A 17,552-nucleotide genomic window follows, 5' to 3' on the forward strand; every position below is an offset into this window, starting at 1 on the left:
GCACGGCTGCACTCTGAGACTAAGGAACAGACTTGACTTAATCAAACTAAGGTATACTTTTTTAATCCCCGTAGGGAAATTTGTTCTCTGCAGTTGGTAAGAGCAACAGGCAGCCGGCGTAAGGAGCTTCCAGAGCTGTGAGGCATGAGCGCTAACCGCTGCACCACCGTGCCGCTATGTGATGGAAAGAGCACTTTTCTGAACGTTATTGTGTAAATTAATTAAACAACAGACATCACCGAACGCGTAAATGTGACACATGTAATTAAGCTCCACAAACACTGTGGCTCATTTGTTACCTGGAAATATTTGAACAATCAACACAAAATAAAAAGTGCTGACAGTCCACTGTCCACTGTAAAGTACCCACATCGGAGTAAAGGCTGTGTGAAAGATCGCACATTGAGAAGCTCTCCACATGGGTTTGAGACAACTTGGCAATCCTGAAATGTTACGCCCATGACTCAGAAAACCCTCCAACGATGACATTTTAAGTCATAAGTTTGGTGTTGCCACATAGAAAACGTGGCGGAAATCCCACCCATAATTCCCACAAAGGGCTCATGGGACATAGAAATAAGGTGAATAGACTATTCTCTCAAGATAGTGGGCAAGTTTTTGAAATCAGTAATGGCTTAATAATAAATTGGAGGCCCTGCAACTTTGGAAAGCAGTCGGCAATGAGGAATCAAAATTAAATCGTGAAGAATTGCACACCATCAGTTTGGTTTTACCACCCTTTTTTTTGTGTTAATAATGAACTACATATACACAACCCGTGCATTCCTTTCTTCCTATTTTACAAAAAGACTACATCATTTTGATTAAGTACAAAGGTCCACAAACTTATCCTGTCTTGAAAACACCAAAACAAAATATTTGTTCATTCACTGCCCCCTTGTGGCTGGAGTAAGTATCTCCACGATTTGGTGCATAACCCAGAGGTGAGAAGAGGCTTAACTAATAAGACAAACAAATTCATTAAAGATTGTGATAATGCTGACATTGTGAAGTATAGATAAACAACATCATGATTTGTATTGAAATAACAACAAATAACAACTTTAGAAGATTTTGCATACAGCTTAAAAGAAGGGCTTTGGAGCTAAGGATAAGTGGAAGATTTCTTATTCCTCTGTCTGTCGCTGCTGGCCGCCTCCTCTGTGTCCGGCTGTGAGGTGGGGCTGCTGCAGTATTAATGCCTCTGAAACTACTTCACAGTCAGCTCCTTTAAATAAACACAGAGACATTATTAAATTTTTCTGTATGCATGAGGCATCTCCAGGTAAAAGGGGGGCAAAAAAAAGAAAGAAAAAAAAGAGACAGTGCAGTTTCTCTTTCTTTCCTCTTTTCTTCCTTTCTGGCTGCGGCTCAGATGAAAATGGTGTCTGATTAGGAGGTGAGACCCAAATAGGACAGCCAGAGAAACATAATGACTCATATAGACAAGTTGTTGAGCAGTTTGCCTAGAATAACCTTTCAGCCTGTGTGTGTGTTCTTGTAATTACGACATTGTGAGGACCAGTTTGAGTTTTTAACCAACAGAGTGAGGATATTTTTGGAAAGTGAGGACATTTTGGGGGGTCCTCACTTATTTGAAGGACTGTTAGGGTCCAGGTGTGGTTTTAGGGTTAGGGTTAGAATTGGATTAAGGTTAGGGTTAGGGTCTGGGTAATACATTATGACTATGAGTGTCCTCACTAAGATAGCATTATAAACATAAGTGTGTGTGTGTATTCTTGTACTTAAGACATTTTGGGTGGTCCTCACTTATTTGAAGGACTGTTTGAGGGTCAAGATATGGTTTTAGGGTTAGGGTTAGAATTGGGTTTAGATTAGGGTTAGGGTCTGGGTAATACATTATGTCTATACACTAAGATAGACGTACACGATTGTGTGTGTGTTTTATAGAGAGCAGATTCAGGACAGAAGGCTAAATCGTAATAGAAGAACAAAACAATAGGATGTTTGGATCAGAACTCTGATCCAAACATCCTATTGTAAGTCTGGTTTAGCTTTAGTTTCGTCTTGGTTTAGTCCTGTTATCCTAGAGAGATGTGTAATACTTAGTCAAATGCATGCACTTAAGAGTAAAACGCTCAAAATGCTCAATACTCAAGTAGCATTTTGTCCAAGTCTTGTCTTTCTTGGGTTACTACATTTCACTTCTACTTAAGTTAAAACATTTCAAGGCATTATTTTTGCATTTGTATTATTCTTATTTGAGTTGGATACTCTCCTCTGGCGCTAAGCCAAGGCACTTCCTCAAGGCTGTGTTTGTGACTGAAACAAAATGAATTTCTCCATTATAATACGAATAAAGTCTTTTGTTGAGCGGTGGCACATGCCAATGAACAGACAGGTAGATTTTCAGTCAAAACCAACGTCCAATCCTGTTACGTTTTGATCAGGTGGCGCTATAGAAATATAAGAAATATTTAAATGTATGACCAGGACGTGTTGCTTTCTTACATGACAGAGACGGGGACAGACGGGGACAGTGGGTTTTGTGCAAGAAGGCTGCTTTACTCACAACAGCTAGTCCAGTCAAAACACAAACTATGAAGCAATTTTGAGAATTTAAATGTGCCCTATTGCTTGATAAGGATATTTATCTGGCTGTTACATGAAGTCCTGAGGTATAACTGCTGTCTAAATCGGTGTCCCTTTTCGGATCCTTTCCCATTGTATTGGTTTAACAAAGACAGTGCCATGACACTTGATGAAATTTGTCAGCTTTTGTTGCAGAATCAATAACTCCAGTTTTCTGCAGCAGGATAACACGTAATGGGATTCAATGTGAATGCATCAGGACAATGTCTCCGGTCTCCCACTGCTGCTGCCGAGCTACTTTGCATGAATTACAGTAAACTCCAGAGTTGTGCACGCAGATAGGCCCCAAGCTGTTAGCCTGTTTTTTTTTTTTTTCTCAGAGGTTTCAGTGCGAGACAGAAAATGAAACAAGCAAAGAGGCCAGGAGTGGAGAGGGAGGTATTGGCGCTCCTGCAGGGAGACAAACTCATGGCAACAAAACGAATAGAAAAATAAAACATGTCAGAGAAAGAACTTTGATTCAGAAGACAAAAGTTTAGTGAAACTTTATATTCTTCATTTTTACAGTTTTAATTTGGCACATGGCACAATCAGCATGTATGCATCTGGTATACATAAATAAATATTAAATATTTTATACATAAATATACATATAGAGCTTATACAAAGACTACTGGAGGGGTCTTGGAGATGTTTTGTAAAACTACCATACAGGAAAAAAAAACACTTGTGTCTGAGCAGATATTTTCAGTTAGTGATATCTCTATAGAAGCCCTATACATATATGTATGTATGCCCATATTTATATGTATATATATTTAAAAGAAATACAGGTGTGCACTGATGGAGTTATTCAGTGCAAACAGGCCACTGTCTGCTTGTACAAAGTCAATGGAATCATGTCTGTTAGTTCGATTGAATCTTTAGCTATTTTTTTTTTCTTACATTTAAAATAATTGATTTATTTCATTATCTTTAAGCAAAATTAGACATATATAACTTTTGAAAATAACAAAGGTGCTATTTTGCAAACACGGACACCCAGAGACGCGGCAGAAACACTATTGTGATCCCAAATCAACAACATGAGAAAGTCCCTCCCAGCCCCCCATCAACCACATTGTACAACCTTAACATAATAATAAAATCAAAGAACAGGTGGCTCACACACACACGCACACACACACGCACACGCACACGCACACGCACACGCGCACACGCACACACACACGCACTTTCACTTTCACACTTGCACTCTCTCTTTCACCGCTGCGTCTCATGTTTCTTGGCCACTGGTTTTCTCAGGAACACAGACACATGGGTGCTCGGAGCAGCATGTGTAGTGCACTCAGTGGAGATAAGATCGGATAGCTTAACAGAGAAATTGGCTAACAAAGATGCACTTTTTTTTCTTAACAAAACAATCACAGTAACATAGTATTATTTGCCATCTGGTTTCCCTGGCAACAGCAGTTCAGACAAACCGTTTCAGTGTAAAAATAAGGGCTGTCGTGCGCTTCACAACAGAATAAACGTTACCCAAATGAAAACGTCCGTCCTTGTCCAGTCTTGTCGGAGTCTCGATCGTGTAACTCTCCAGTGGAATTGTCTCAGGAATTAGAAAGAAAGACAGATAAAAGAACACACTTTGTAAGGCATTGAAAGAAAAACATAAACAAAAGCAATTAAAAAACACTTTGCGAATGTTGACACCGAGGCCATTGTTCTGGGTGTGTCTCCCACTGGAGGGGGAGGAAGGGCTGGGAAATAAAAAGCACTTCTCTTTTTCTTTTGCTATGAATACAGATTCATAACAAACTATTGATATTTGCTCTGTCTGCTTAAAAAGGCTTTTTTAAAATGATTATTTTAGAAAAGAACACTGCTTAAAGTCCTCCGCCCCGATCCAGTCTTTCTCCTCCCCTCAAATCCGGTGAAAGAGAAAAGCAGTTTGATTTTGGCAGCTCTGCACAACTTGACATCCACAGAGAGCTCTCATCGACTCTCCTTGTAAAAGTCTAGAGAAATCAGTTTTTAATCCGACTTCTGCCCGTCCCCATTCTCCCCCATCCCCGCCTTCCCTGTGATATTTATAAAACACAATCCTCTGGTCCATTCTTGTTGGTAGGCCTTTCTTAAAGCTATACCCGAGTGGTGGAGTGCGAGTGGGGCAGGCCAGTGGAGTTGAAGCCCGTAGTGAAGGTGTTGTATGGGTGCAGGTTGGGCATGCCCACCAGAGAGTTGGGGATCATAGTGATGGTGTTGGGCGTCATGAGGGGTATGTCGTCCGGAGAGCGCCTCAGGGTCAGCGTGTAGTCAGGCAGCGCGGCCAGCCGGATCGACCCCTCATTGGCATTGCCTGCGTCGCACTCATGATGGGTCTGGTTCATCTGCAAAGACATGATCTCCTCCTCGGGCGCATGGTGGCCGATGTCGTTGGAGGTCGTCTGCCGCGGCGGACTGGGCTGACCGTGTCCGGAGTCCTGGCGGCGCTTGTCCTTGCGGTAATAGAGGGCCGCGAATGCCAGGACGTTTAGAAACAGGAGGGACGCCCCCACGGCGATAGTCACGCTAAGTTCGGTGGAGTAGTCCCGCGGATTCTCCACCACAAGAGGTCCAGTCTCCTCATCGTCTCCTAAGCTGCTGTCCTCACTGTTATAAGCCGGGGACATCGGAGGGCGCTTGGTGTTGAACGGCCAGTTTTTGCCATTGGGCCGTTTGGTCGAGATCGTGTTTTGGGTGGTCTCGGGTGGGGGCACTTTGGTGGTAGTGGAGGTGTAGTGGAACATGTCGTGGAGGTTGTACAAATGGGGCACGAGGTGTTTCCAGAAGGCCACTTTGGTCGCCCGGTAGTGGTCGCGCACGCGGGGCTTGAGGCCGATGTGCAGGTACAGCTGATCCTGGGGGTTGTACTTGGACCAGGCCACCTCCTCGAAGCGGTTGGCCTTGGTGTGGATGAACTTGGTGTCCTGGGGAACCGGCTTGTTTGGATCACTGCAAAGATGCAGAAGGAAGAGAGAGTCAGCGTTGTTTTATTAGGTCCGTTTTACAGCACAGAAATAACATGTTAATATGATGGAAATAGCATGGTAAGTGTAGTGATAATGGGGGTAATGCATTTTGCAATCTCGTTCCCATATAATTACCAAAACAAGTCTAAGAAACACTACTTAAGCTTTACAACAAGGGTAAGGGTTATGATTACCATTAAAATTAATCAGCTACGTGTACTGTTTCCATATAACTAATTGCCATCTTATTAACAAGCTATCAGTGTGTTGTTAAAGCAGTACTAAGTAACTCGTAGCCTGTTGCGGTTTTTTACTCATTAATTGTCTGTGACAGTAAATACTACGCTGACAGAAAAGACAATGAGAGAGTGGGATATTGTACATCCAATTACACAATGAAGATCATTTTTTTTCTTTCAAACTTGGCTGTATATACATATAGTTAGGTTTGCCTTTGCTTTGTGATTCTATTAGTGTGTATTGCGCCTCCAGGTCGGTGCAGGGAAAGTTGCAATTGTGGTTTTCTGGCCAGAGACACCAGGGGGAGACGAAAGACCCCCCAATCATCCCATTAACACTTGTACTACCCCCAGAGGGACTACGAAAAGGATTTATTAAAGAGGGGGTATAATGCTTTTTTCAGTCACATAGCACCAGTCTATATCACACTACAATGATGACCAAACCTTCTGTTGGTCTGTAAATGCAGTAAATTAGAATAACTGCCTTGTATAAAATTGCTCTCTCAAAATGGCTGTAGGGAATGTCTTGAAATAGGCCTCTGTCTCTTTAACCTCTGACCCTTTCCGACACGCCCCCTCCACACGCTGTCTGTGGCATCAGTGGGGAGGGGGTTCTGCTGAGGAGCTGTGGTCGGTTACTCGGCTGGTGACGAAAGCTCGGAGGCGTCTCCAGGAGGTGGGGCCGTTCCTAGGAGGACTCAGGCAAACCTATCCCTAAAATGGCCGCCATCAGAGTTTTTACAGATTACTCAAAAATACGTGAATGTGCCAAGGCAACACTTCAGGCATGTTTTTAATGAGGGAATGACATAATAACATGATGTAAAACTTGAAAAAGTCGATTTTGCATAATACCCCCCCTTTAAGGTAAACAAGTTACTTATTTCTTCTTTAAGTAAAGGGCTATAGCTATATTGTCGTGAAACAGCTTTGATTATTATTGTGTCTCAGTAGGTACACTGTCCATAAACATTTATTCTCTCAGTTAACATGGTGGGCACCAGACTATATGGCCTCTATACAGGAAGAGGGAATGACATGTGTTGAACAGTGGCACAGTATGAACTGGTTGAGGCAAGAATTCAACAACTTGACCTTCCTAAAGATTTCAATACAAAAATTGTTTAGAGAACACAGAAGTAATGAAATCAACATAATCATACATCTATAATTCACATACATATAGTGAATGATAGATGTTAAATGTTTTATGGACTTAAAGTGCGTTAGAATGTCAGCTGTGGGGATGGTCGGAGAGAGACATGCGCTAAACCCAGTAGCCCATGAGAAATAAAGAATACATGGAGACAGCAGAGACAAATAAATGAATAAATTGAGCAGATCTAAATCACCAAAGTGTTTTGTGGAAGTGTTTCAAGGTGACACATTTTTAAAAATTGTTCACACGGGGACAGGATTCAAATGGTGCCAGTGAAGTGATGATACAGTAGTATTTTTATTTTTTTAAATCGTTGTGTTGCTTGATAAAAAAAAAAAGAAAAGAAGAAATTAAAAGAGGCAGCAGATAATATTGACCTTCAATGCGAGCCACAACACTAAACGTAAACCCACCACTGCAGCGAACACTGCGCTATATTTAATAATTCATTCAGATACTGTATACTCCAGAGTGGAAAGTACATTTGCCAGTCGCACTTTGCCTGATAGATCACAGTAATAACATATTAGTAACCAGCCCTGTTTCTGTTTCATTACCAAGAATGCACCCTTTTTGGTCATTTACAGTCGTTGTACTGATTAAATTTACCACATAATTACCATGTTATGTTTTTTCTCCCCATGCCATTGTTCCCTAAAGTAACTCGTCTTCTTGTAACAAACTGCAGATCTTCATCTCAAAAACCAATGATATTCTCTTGCATGTCCTCTCCCGTTTGCAGTTGCCTCCCGGTGGGCATAAAGTGCCGGCCTGTCCCTCTCCCTGTCTCTCTCCCCAGATGTTGTTCTTAATTTAGCTCCGATGCAGCCCACCTAACACCAACCCGCCAAAATCCAGGGCATAGCGGCTTTAGAAGTAAACACATATGAATAAGTCAGCAGGCTGTAGGGCGCACGTCAGGAGGCATCTTGTTGTTGATAATCCAACGCTGGTGGTGCCCTCTTGTGCTAATTGCTCAGGGAAGACCGCGCAGTGTGGCTTGGCATCCAGCGTACTCATGCAAAGTGGACCGTATTAATCAAGATGGGACAAGGCGGAGCTACAGTGTGTGAGCGTTTGCCATGCAGAAACAAAAGCAGTGTGTTGAGGTGAAGGAGAGTGAGAGAAGGCGGCAGGGCGCAGTACCCTTTTAGGTCTACAGAGGTCACCATTCCACTTTTCCACATGAGAGAGGGAGCCATTTCAATTACACTGGAGAGATTTATTGAACAAATGAACATGTTCCCCTCCCTACAAGTACACCAAGTCACTGTTGCCGTAAAACGCAAGGAGTTTGAGCCTTTCACTATGCAGCACTGACGAAATTGCTTTCTTTGTAGGATACTGATAGATGGCAGTCTGTGGCCTTGAAAGCACTGATTGATCTCTGCATGCACCATCTATCTGGAGATAAAATAGAAAAAAGGGTGTGTAAAAAGAATTGCAAGTTAAAACACAGCGTTGTGCAAATGTTACTGACCGGCTCAAATGAAGCCTATGAACAAATACACAGACTGGGTAAAAAAGAATTGAGTATAAACGACAAAGCGCGCATGGACTGGATCTTCTCTCCGTTGTCATTTCCACTCGAGCTGAAGATCTTTTGTACATGAGCAGTACAGAGGCACAAATTAAATAAACACATGTTAGTTCTTTAAAAGCTCATAATCCAAATACTGCACTGAACTAAACCCAAAACAGTTAGTGACCTTTTCTTAAAATGCAAAATTGATAAGAAGTGATAAAACTGCAATTCTTCATACTTTCCCACTATATTTTGGGAGTTATAAGATTACAGGGACAACAGTGAATCTTGGCATTGCAGCAAAATATCTGTAAACAGAGACTTTTTTCTCCCTCCTCTCTTCTGTTCTTTCTTCCGCTGTCAATTTTTCTTTTTCAGGTCAGTGCTTCTGGGAGAGGTGAGAGAGAACCAGGGAGAGGGGAGGGGGTGAGCGAGGCAGGGGGACAGAGAGTTAAAGCAAATTGAGATCGCTGCGGCTCAATCTCTGGACCAGCGCCGGTGTCAGCGGAGCGGCCCGTAAATAACCTCTTTTATTAGAACCGTAATGATCCCCAATGAATATCGACAGGCGGACTATGATGACTTTGTAGCGGAATATCAGTAATTAAGTTTCCAGAGGAGCGGCCGGCAGAGGTAAGGTCGTATTGATCTCCAGCGTCGGCGGCGTGTGCAACATGTCAGAGAACGGGACATCAATGGTGCAGACTATATTCAGGCTGCAAGCTGTTGTAGCATAGCATTCCCAGCTTTGTGATAAAAAAAAGACAATTTGCCTGCCCACTTCCTCCTATTTGTCAGTGTCTGTCATTTTCGGAGTGAACGATGTTCGGATCTTAATTGATTGGTAGACGTCTTGTGCTCACTCCTCCCTATTTACATGAATTACTCCATTCAAAAGAGAATCCATGACGCTGCTCAATCTCCTCCTACAGAGCAGGTCCCAAATATGGACAAAAAGGCGGGAAACTCCGCCCCCATGAGGCGAGCTGAGCAGCAACAAGCCTCCACAGTGCTCCAGAGCCTGTCAATCAAAGTCTCAGGCTTAAATGTTTTAATTTACCAGAACAAAAACCAGCGTGGTTAGAAACATGATACCTTGCCCATGTCACATGGGTCATAGCAATTTTTAGAAAACAAGACTCTCTTTGGAGCCAGGCTTTTAAGTGTTTGGTATTTGGGAGGTGTAAAGACTCCATTGGAATCAGTTTTAAAAAGTGTCTTTTGGAGTCGCCCCCGGCCACCAGGGGGTGGTATTGCAGGAATGTCAGCTCCTGGCCATGAGGACCAAAGAGAAGCATGTTCTTAGCCCATTGGATACAACATAACAGAGATCAGATTACACCATGCATTATCTAATACATTGGGTGTTATTGGGTGGTCACAAAACCCACATTTTGACATTAGGCGTCTCATGATCTCAGATCGTCAGTAGGCGACGGTTGAAATGATCACTGTCTAATTTAGTAGTTGGTAATTGTTATCTGGTTCATGCACAGTCTCTAACAAATATCCTATTATTAAATTGGCACATAAACAAGCTCTCAGTCGTACAGGAGATTTCCATACATCATTTGTACTGTCCAATTTAGGTGTTGGACGTTTCGCCTTTCATCCAATTTCTAACTTATAAAAAATTCTCAGTGTGTGTGTTTTTTACTGGTTGGAAGCGTCTGAAAGTGCTAATTTCTTGACTAGCAGACAAACCAAACGAAGCATACAACTTCTATAATAAAAAGAAAAAGCAATATCTGCCACTCCATTTGTCAGGGCAAGTTCATTTATACGGCACATTTCGTACACCAGGCAACTCAATGCGTCTATAATAAAAGAAAATGGTTTGAAAATCGCTATACCAAAGAAGTGCTATGGTACATTTCACATGGTAACATAGGTGCACACGTTGAATGTAGAAGTTGAGAGAGCTCTTTGGTTCCTGGCTGGTTCAGATGAATAATTTAGGGAACACAAAGAAATCAATGTGGCATCTTTAGTTAATTTGATTTGCCGCATTAGGGAACAACTGGCTGCCTTATCTAATTACACACACATATGCTTGGGTAATTGTTGCAAAGTCGATAGTAAACAGGGCTGCATTCCTTTGAACAATTTCTACCACTGCAGCGGCTGAACTTTTCAGAGCAGCTTTGAAGTCCTTCCCCTAAGCCTTCGAGTGTGATCCCAGCTCCATGTCTCCTACTCACAGTGTCCAGGCTAATAGGTTACCGCGCCGTATTTGTATTTTGTATCTCGAGGTGCAGCGTGATGCAACCAGTCAGATCCACTGAGCCAGAAGTCAATGCTGCGCTGCCGTATTTCTGTCTGAATCAAGCAACAGTGCAGCTGCAGGTGCACTGGGCCGAGTTCAAAAAGAAAATTTGAGGTTGTCAGCCAAAAACTCCTACGTATGCTCAATACTCCAAGATAACCCTGGAATAATGATCGAATTTCTCAAGAAGATGATTCAGTGCTGTGAATTACAATATGGAACGCACTGACTTCTCTATGTCTTTGTAATCCAAGACCAGGTTGAGCACACATTATTGTTATTTCATTTGCTCAATATTATTAGACCATTTTCAAACAGTAGGCGAAGCTGACCGTTTTGGGCAATGTAAGAAACCACAATTATTGGTGATTGACGGATAATTCTCCCAGCAAAGCGAGGGTGTGTTGTAATATATGGCGGACTAATTATGGCGTCACAGTGTAAATGTTTCCACACAAGTCCCACCTCATAAAATATGTGACCCTGCAAGTGCCACCAGCCCTGCATTAGATCAAATCAGGACTACACTGGGTCTAAAATGTAAACTAAATAAACTAAATAAAGACTAACATTGCAGAGACACATTAGAGCTGGAAATGAATGATGATGATTGGGATCTTGTATGGAAAAATACAAACTCTTTAAGTGTCTGTAATCGGGTAAAAGCTTTACAACTCAAAATCTTACATCGTGTTCACATCTCCCCTTCCCAACGTCATAAATTTAATTCAGACCTTTCTCCGTTAAACCGAAGTGGCTACTCTCACACATTGCTACTGGTCCTGCAGAAAAGTACATCATTTTTGGCATTTTATAAAAGGTGAACTTAGTAAAATATTCCCCATTCTTACTACTAAAGAGTGCAATCCACTGATCATGTTACTTGGTGTAACAGATGTCACGATCACTGGGAAGTATGGGAGGCAACTTCACAGGATGCTTACATTTTGTGCAAGGAAATGTATCCTTCTCAACTGGATTACAGATAAAGCACCCTGCAAAAGTCAATGGCATCGTACCATGCTTGAATATGTGTCCTTGGATTATTTAACCAGCAAATTGCACTGTAGAGACGATGTGTTTTACAAAATGGGACCCTTTTATGTTGTGCATCGGCATGGACATATCTTCTATACTTCATAGAGGCATCATGTGAACTCACATGGGATTGTTAGTGGACTTTGAGCTTTCCACTTGTCTTTGAATCGGAATGTTCTGTTTTGGTTTTGTTCAGTTATTTTATATTTTATGTTATTTTTGTTTTTCTTTATGTAAACTAAAATCCAGACACCCACTCCTGCATTTGAAATCCCAATCAGGACGTTTATGGCAGTGGTTCCCAACCTTGTCTCAAAGTACACCTTAACTTGAACAATTATTTAGAAAATGATCCACTAAACGCTATAGATTTATAACTATTGTTGTGTATTTGTTTAAAATAATGCAAAAACATAATAAAAAATTCACTTTTATTTAAGAATTATACTGAAATACTGTTCAGGTTGAACTTCTTTTCAGATATAAAATACTTCCATGTAGCCTACCCCCTGGCGGATACGGAACGCTCACTTTTGCTCCGTGATCTGGTAACTTCAAGACCTTTTTAATTTTGGCTTCTTGGTTGAGTTTGTTGTTGTCCAGACACGGAGAGACTGTTGGCCTTCTGAGCAATGTAGGGAGCACTGAGGGCGGTGAACTCTTGTATGAGCAAATTAATCCAGGAGTAAGTGTGCACAAACTGCTCTAATTGCATGGCACAGTGGCCAGAGGAGAGTGCCTTTGAAAAGTGCAATTATAACAGAGCTCATCCTCTGTTTGTCCTTCATCTTGATACACCCTCATCCCCACTCAGGGCGCTGGTATATCAAAGACATCTGAGACGTTGTTCGCGAGGAAATGGACTTGCTCTTGCACTCTAATTATGAAACTTAAAAATAAAAGGGGGGCTCACTTGCTTGTTAAGACTAAACTCACTAAGCAAATAACTCAATAATGAATATACAAATGAATTTCTAATGTTTTACAGAAAATGCAAAACATATACATAATAAAGTGATGGGTATAAATAGTAACAGATTTAAAGTTCTTTGCATGCATCTGGCCTGTTTGGTTTTATTCACTCAAGTTCAAGCTTGGCTTTCTTGATTGCCAATCTGCTTTTTGTTTTGTTTTTTTCTCTCACAACAACTGTGCATCTTCATGAGACATTTATTTCTCGCCCCATGCCTCTTTTAGTAGTCATTGAAACAAAGTAATGGCCATGAAGCCAGTAGTGAACCCGGTCACACTCCAATGATCTGAGACGGGCAGGGAATAAAATAGGATTAAATAGTCTGGAAAGAGAAGCAAATGCTAAGTTATCAACAGGCGCCTGATATTTGATGGACTGAAGACTTTGAAATGAGACAACAGCACTACAAAAGAATTGGGAATCAGGCATGAAATGAATAGAAATATTCTGAAGATACGCTTTGCATATGAACGGCTGGTCCAATCCAGACTCCATTTATCCAAGCTTTGGACTGGCGCAAACAGACTGTGGAGGCCCGCCAGGTTAAAAAGTTATGTTACCAAAACGACGGAGACATTTATGACTAAAATAATCACTTTCTCCAAAACTGCACAAATCTTCTTCAAAGTAGCTGTAGTTTGAGTAGTTTCATCACACGGTGCTTTTTACTTCTACTTAGTAATATTATTTTGAAGAAATTGCAGTCATGCTTGAGTAAAACATTTGGTTACTCTTTCTACTGGGAGTGAATCTGTAACAGAAGCTTCATGTGACATACAGTATGGGAATGAAACATGAAGTTGAATTAATTATCTTTAATCAAATATTACTTTTCCCTTTGATATAAATCGTATGGTGTATTCTTTGAAGTATCAGAATTGTCATAATTTTATGGTTTGGTCCATCCTGTCGCATTAAAGGACCTATACCTGATTCTTTTTTCTAGTAGTGGAACAAAATACGTTTTGTCCTCCTTTAGTGTAAACATTTATTGGAAAAACACTGTGCATCTAATTATAAAGCATTTGTATCGATCTATCGTCTAGTTTTCTTGCATTCCTGTGAAACTGGCTTGAAAAATGACAGCCTGGCGAGACCAGAATGATTCCCCTTTATATTTTTATATAGAGGTATATCAGTCTAGGACCCACGTCCCCATTGGCAGCATCAGAAAACTCAAACGACCCCGTGCAATCAGATTTGAGGTCACGTGTAGTTCGCGAGCAGCGTCACTCACAGGACGCGAAGAGAGAGAGAGCTTTGTTCTAAGCAGATAAAAGGGGGAACTATATTTTAAGGCGTAATAATACCAGGAGTATTTCGAAATTTGCACAGTAATATCTTCACTTTACTGTGCGGACGCCAAACTACTCCTTGAAGGCACGTGTGAAGACCAGACAGGTACAAAAGAACTCATCTAAGCTAAGGTAAGAACATATCTCAGTATCTAAAAACGGTGGCCTATTCCTTTAAATGACCAAAAACACATCGACAGTAGGTGAGTTTCGTGATTCATTATCCAAACGCCGCAAGATTAGAACCACTATTAACACCTCATCAATGGCAGACGCCCGCCCTTCGCTGACTGGTTTACTCCCCTTTCCTTTTTGCTTGTGTATGTAGTGCTTTGGAAATGACCCTGCAAATTATCGTGGAATGTGCCTCAAAACTTGTTCAGAAAGTTCGGAATGTATATATATAGTACATATTTGAAAATATATAAAAATCAGATATAACTAATCAGACTCACTATATTCAGTACTCATAGGGTATTTTCAGAATCAGATCCTGGGTCTCCCCTTTTCACTTCTACTTACATTATTTTAAACTAACATTACTCTTACTTGAGTAAATATTTTGGCTATTCCACCTACCTATCATAACAACTAAGGAAAAATACATGATTCAAACAAAGCTGCTGTGCCTCAGGGTTGGAAAATCCCGAATGATAAAGTCCAAATCCATTCATGGTGTCAGATTAGCCAAGTAGATTTTGCACTCCCTTCATTTGTTCACTAAATGAGATGCCCTTTCTGATATAACTCCTCATCCAGGTTTGGATACATGAGATGTTGGGGGCCCTTTACGGGAGTGCCGGTAAGTTGTGAAGGCACGCTTGATTTATGTGGCTCATACATCACAGTGACTTGTATGAATATAATGTGATGTTTGTTGGTCATTGCTGCATTAGCCGATAGCTTCGCGCCTGTCAGGCCTATCCCACTTAATCCGCGCGGTCGCTGGACTCCCATGCAGGGGCAGAGGAGACGGATTATTACGGCCATAAAAGCGGGCGTTTTAATAGCCTTTCAGATTTCCGGTGATGTGTTTGTATGGCAGAGGTGCTATAAACCTCCGCCTACAGCTGCTGCTCGCCTATACTCCTCCGCACGTCTCAAAAGCCCCGTGACCTCGCGCGACCCCTGAGGACCTTGGGCCGCCGACCGTGGTTAAGTGCTCCCCTATGTTTGTATGTGTGATTGAATGTGTATGTGTGAGCAATCTCAAATCTGTCAGAAGGGAAGCAGTGGATTTGTGAGCATGAGCAACCTGATCTTTTTATCAAGAGGTCATTTACTCATGTTCGGGCCGTGCTCCTCTACAGATGCTGAAGGAAATCTTTAGTGTTATGGCACTCCAAACGGCCTTTATGGTTATTTTTATGTAGTGTTAGAGTAAGAAAAATGAACCGAGGCAATCTGTGTAGACATAACACTGCTGGAACATCTGGATATTACAGCCTAAAACGGCTTTGTTCAATGAGACAGAGGTCTATCACTTTACACGTTCTTGACATGGTGAAGATACGAGCGGTGAATTAGAAGATAATATTGTGGCGTGACCATGTGGTTCAAAGCTGCATCGCAAATGAGGACCAAGCTGGCAACTGTGGCGGCACAATATATCGGCCAATTACCATAATGACAGTGTGGGTGATATGGAGTCATAATATTTAGCAAAATTACTTAAAACAAAAATGCAAGGAAACTTGAAAATGAGCTAACATTTTTGTTGTGATTTTCCAGTCAGTAAATTATCCTTGTTTTCACTCTGTCTGTTCACTTGAATTTACTAAAACGCAATGTTCGAGAAAAAAGCAATGGTGTCTGAGATGATAGATGAAATATAGGCAGGAGTCTGAATGTCTTTTGCAGGAGACATGAACTTGTTACTAGGGATGGGACGATAAACAATAATATTGTTTATCGCGACAAAAAATGCGGCAATTAATCAATATCACATATTTCCTAATTGCCCAATCTCCATCATTTCTGTAGTTTCAGTGATTTTTTTTTAAACCAAAGGCAAATATCGTAATGATCTGGTTAATTGCAATTATTTTAGCCAAGATAATTGTGACCCCAAATTTCATTATTGTTATACATCCCTACTTTAGCCTGGTTTTGCCACACCCTCGTACCCATTGCATTTCGTACAGTCTGGACTTTCACAATTGAGCTCCGTTATCAGCTGGGAGGGGTGAACTCCTTTGAAACGATTGGATCTGATTTTCGCTAGGGTTTGGTTGTGACGTATGTAATGCGCCCGAGTGAGTGAAACACCCGCCTCCCCCTCTCTCTGAATGGTAGGTTGAAATTCAACCGATGTAACGCGGCCTCACAGATCAAACCCAGACGTACATGTAGGGAAATTATAATTGACCGGAGTTTACGGATGGCTAAGGCCAGGCTATCCCTACTTGTGACATTGCACTGGTCTGAACCATTCAAGTCTGGCTATGCTTCCACATGGGATAAATACCCTCTGTTGTGCGTCATACTGATATGCAAGCCAAAAACATCCAGTGCCAGAAAGCCAAAGTTATGACTGTGCTACAGAGATGGTACCGTACAGCATGACCCAATATGATAAATAGCAATTTATTTTTATTCTCGAATGGTTTAGTAAGAAATTGCAATAATATTGTTGTAAAAATTCAAGACACATTTCACAGCCTACCAAAACATGGAAATTACACATCATTCTTCATGCAAATGAAAATTTCATGCAAATGATCCAGTCGTGGTAAATACAGTTAAAATGTTATCTTGCATGAAACTTGGGTTGTTGGTTTTATGCCGTGTTTCCTAATCCCTAACTCTTGTTCATTAGTGCAAGTGATGCAAGCATTAATTAAGTAATACTTTCATGTTTATTTTTAATATGTAGTTTAACAGTAAAAAGCAAACTGTTCAGCCATTGCAATACATTGCCACTCCAAATCATCTGGATATTGCACCTTAAAACCATCAAGCTCAACTTCTTTTTGATTGGACACCATAACGCTTTCCCTGACGTTAATTTTAGACCAACATTATGCAGTTTCCCCATGTATCAGAACAAGGGTGTATCTGCTCATTAACCATTCGAAGCCCTGTCCGCCAGCGCTGATGTAAAAGACAGATAAAGGCGAAGAGAATGAATATCATTTTCTTTCTTTCTTTCCCATTCCCCATGTCCTCCTCCCTCTTCCCTTCCCATCCTGATGTAATTTGAAGTGCTTGAGTGATCATAGCCCTAGCCATCACCGAATCTAAGGCGACACGTTTAGGCGCCCGAAGGCAGGAGACAAGAATCTATTTTCACTACACTGAGGGTTCACTGCCATCCTTTGCAGCATCTCTGCCTTTCAGAACACGGAACATGCATTAACCGCTGCTAAAATATGCAGCGTTTACTTTTATTTATTTTTAACCCGTGTAACAAATTTGGGCCCTGCAGTTGTTTGAATATACCCACCTGATAAAGCAAAGCACCCGTAACACCAATTTAAGAATATTCTCT

General features: G+C 41.3%; 2 protein-coding genes across 3 annotated transcripts in view; both read right to left on the reverse strand.

The window, feature by feature from the left end:
• The window catches only part of pofut4 (protein O-fucosyltransferase 4), a 327,876-nt gene that overhangs the window by 37,402 nt on the left and 272,922 nt on the right, over positions 1-17,552 (reverse strand). The window lies entirely within an intron of this gene.
• Positions 3,113-17,552, reverse strand: part of nlgn3a (neuroligin 3a) — a 171,574-nt gene continuing 157,134 nt past the window's right edge. Inside the window, exon 8 of one of the 2 annotated variants that reach the window (XM_079556764.1) lies at positions 3,113-5,547. In XM_079556764.1, coding sequence (XP_079412890.1) covers positions 4,695-5,547 — 853 coding nt within the window. In that variant the 3' untranslated portion in view covers positions 3,113-4,694. The remainder of the gene's footprint in view (positions 5,548-17,552) is intronic. The other variant, XM_079556765.1, reaches the window with a different exon arrangement.

Source organism: Gobius niger, assembly GCF_951799975.1.
Source record: "Gobius niger genome assembly, chromosome: 5".
Lineage (NCBI taxonomy): Eukaryota > Metazoa > Chordata > Actinopteri > Gobiiformes > Gobiidae > Gobius > Gobius niger.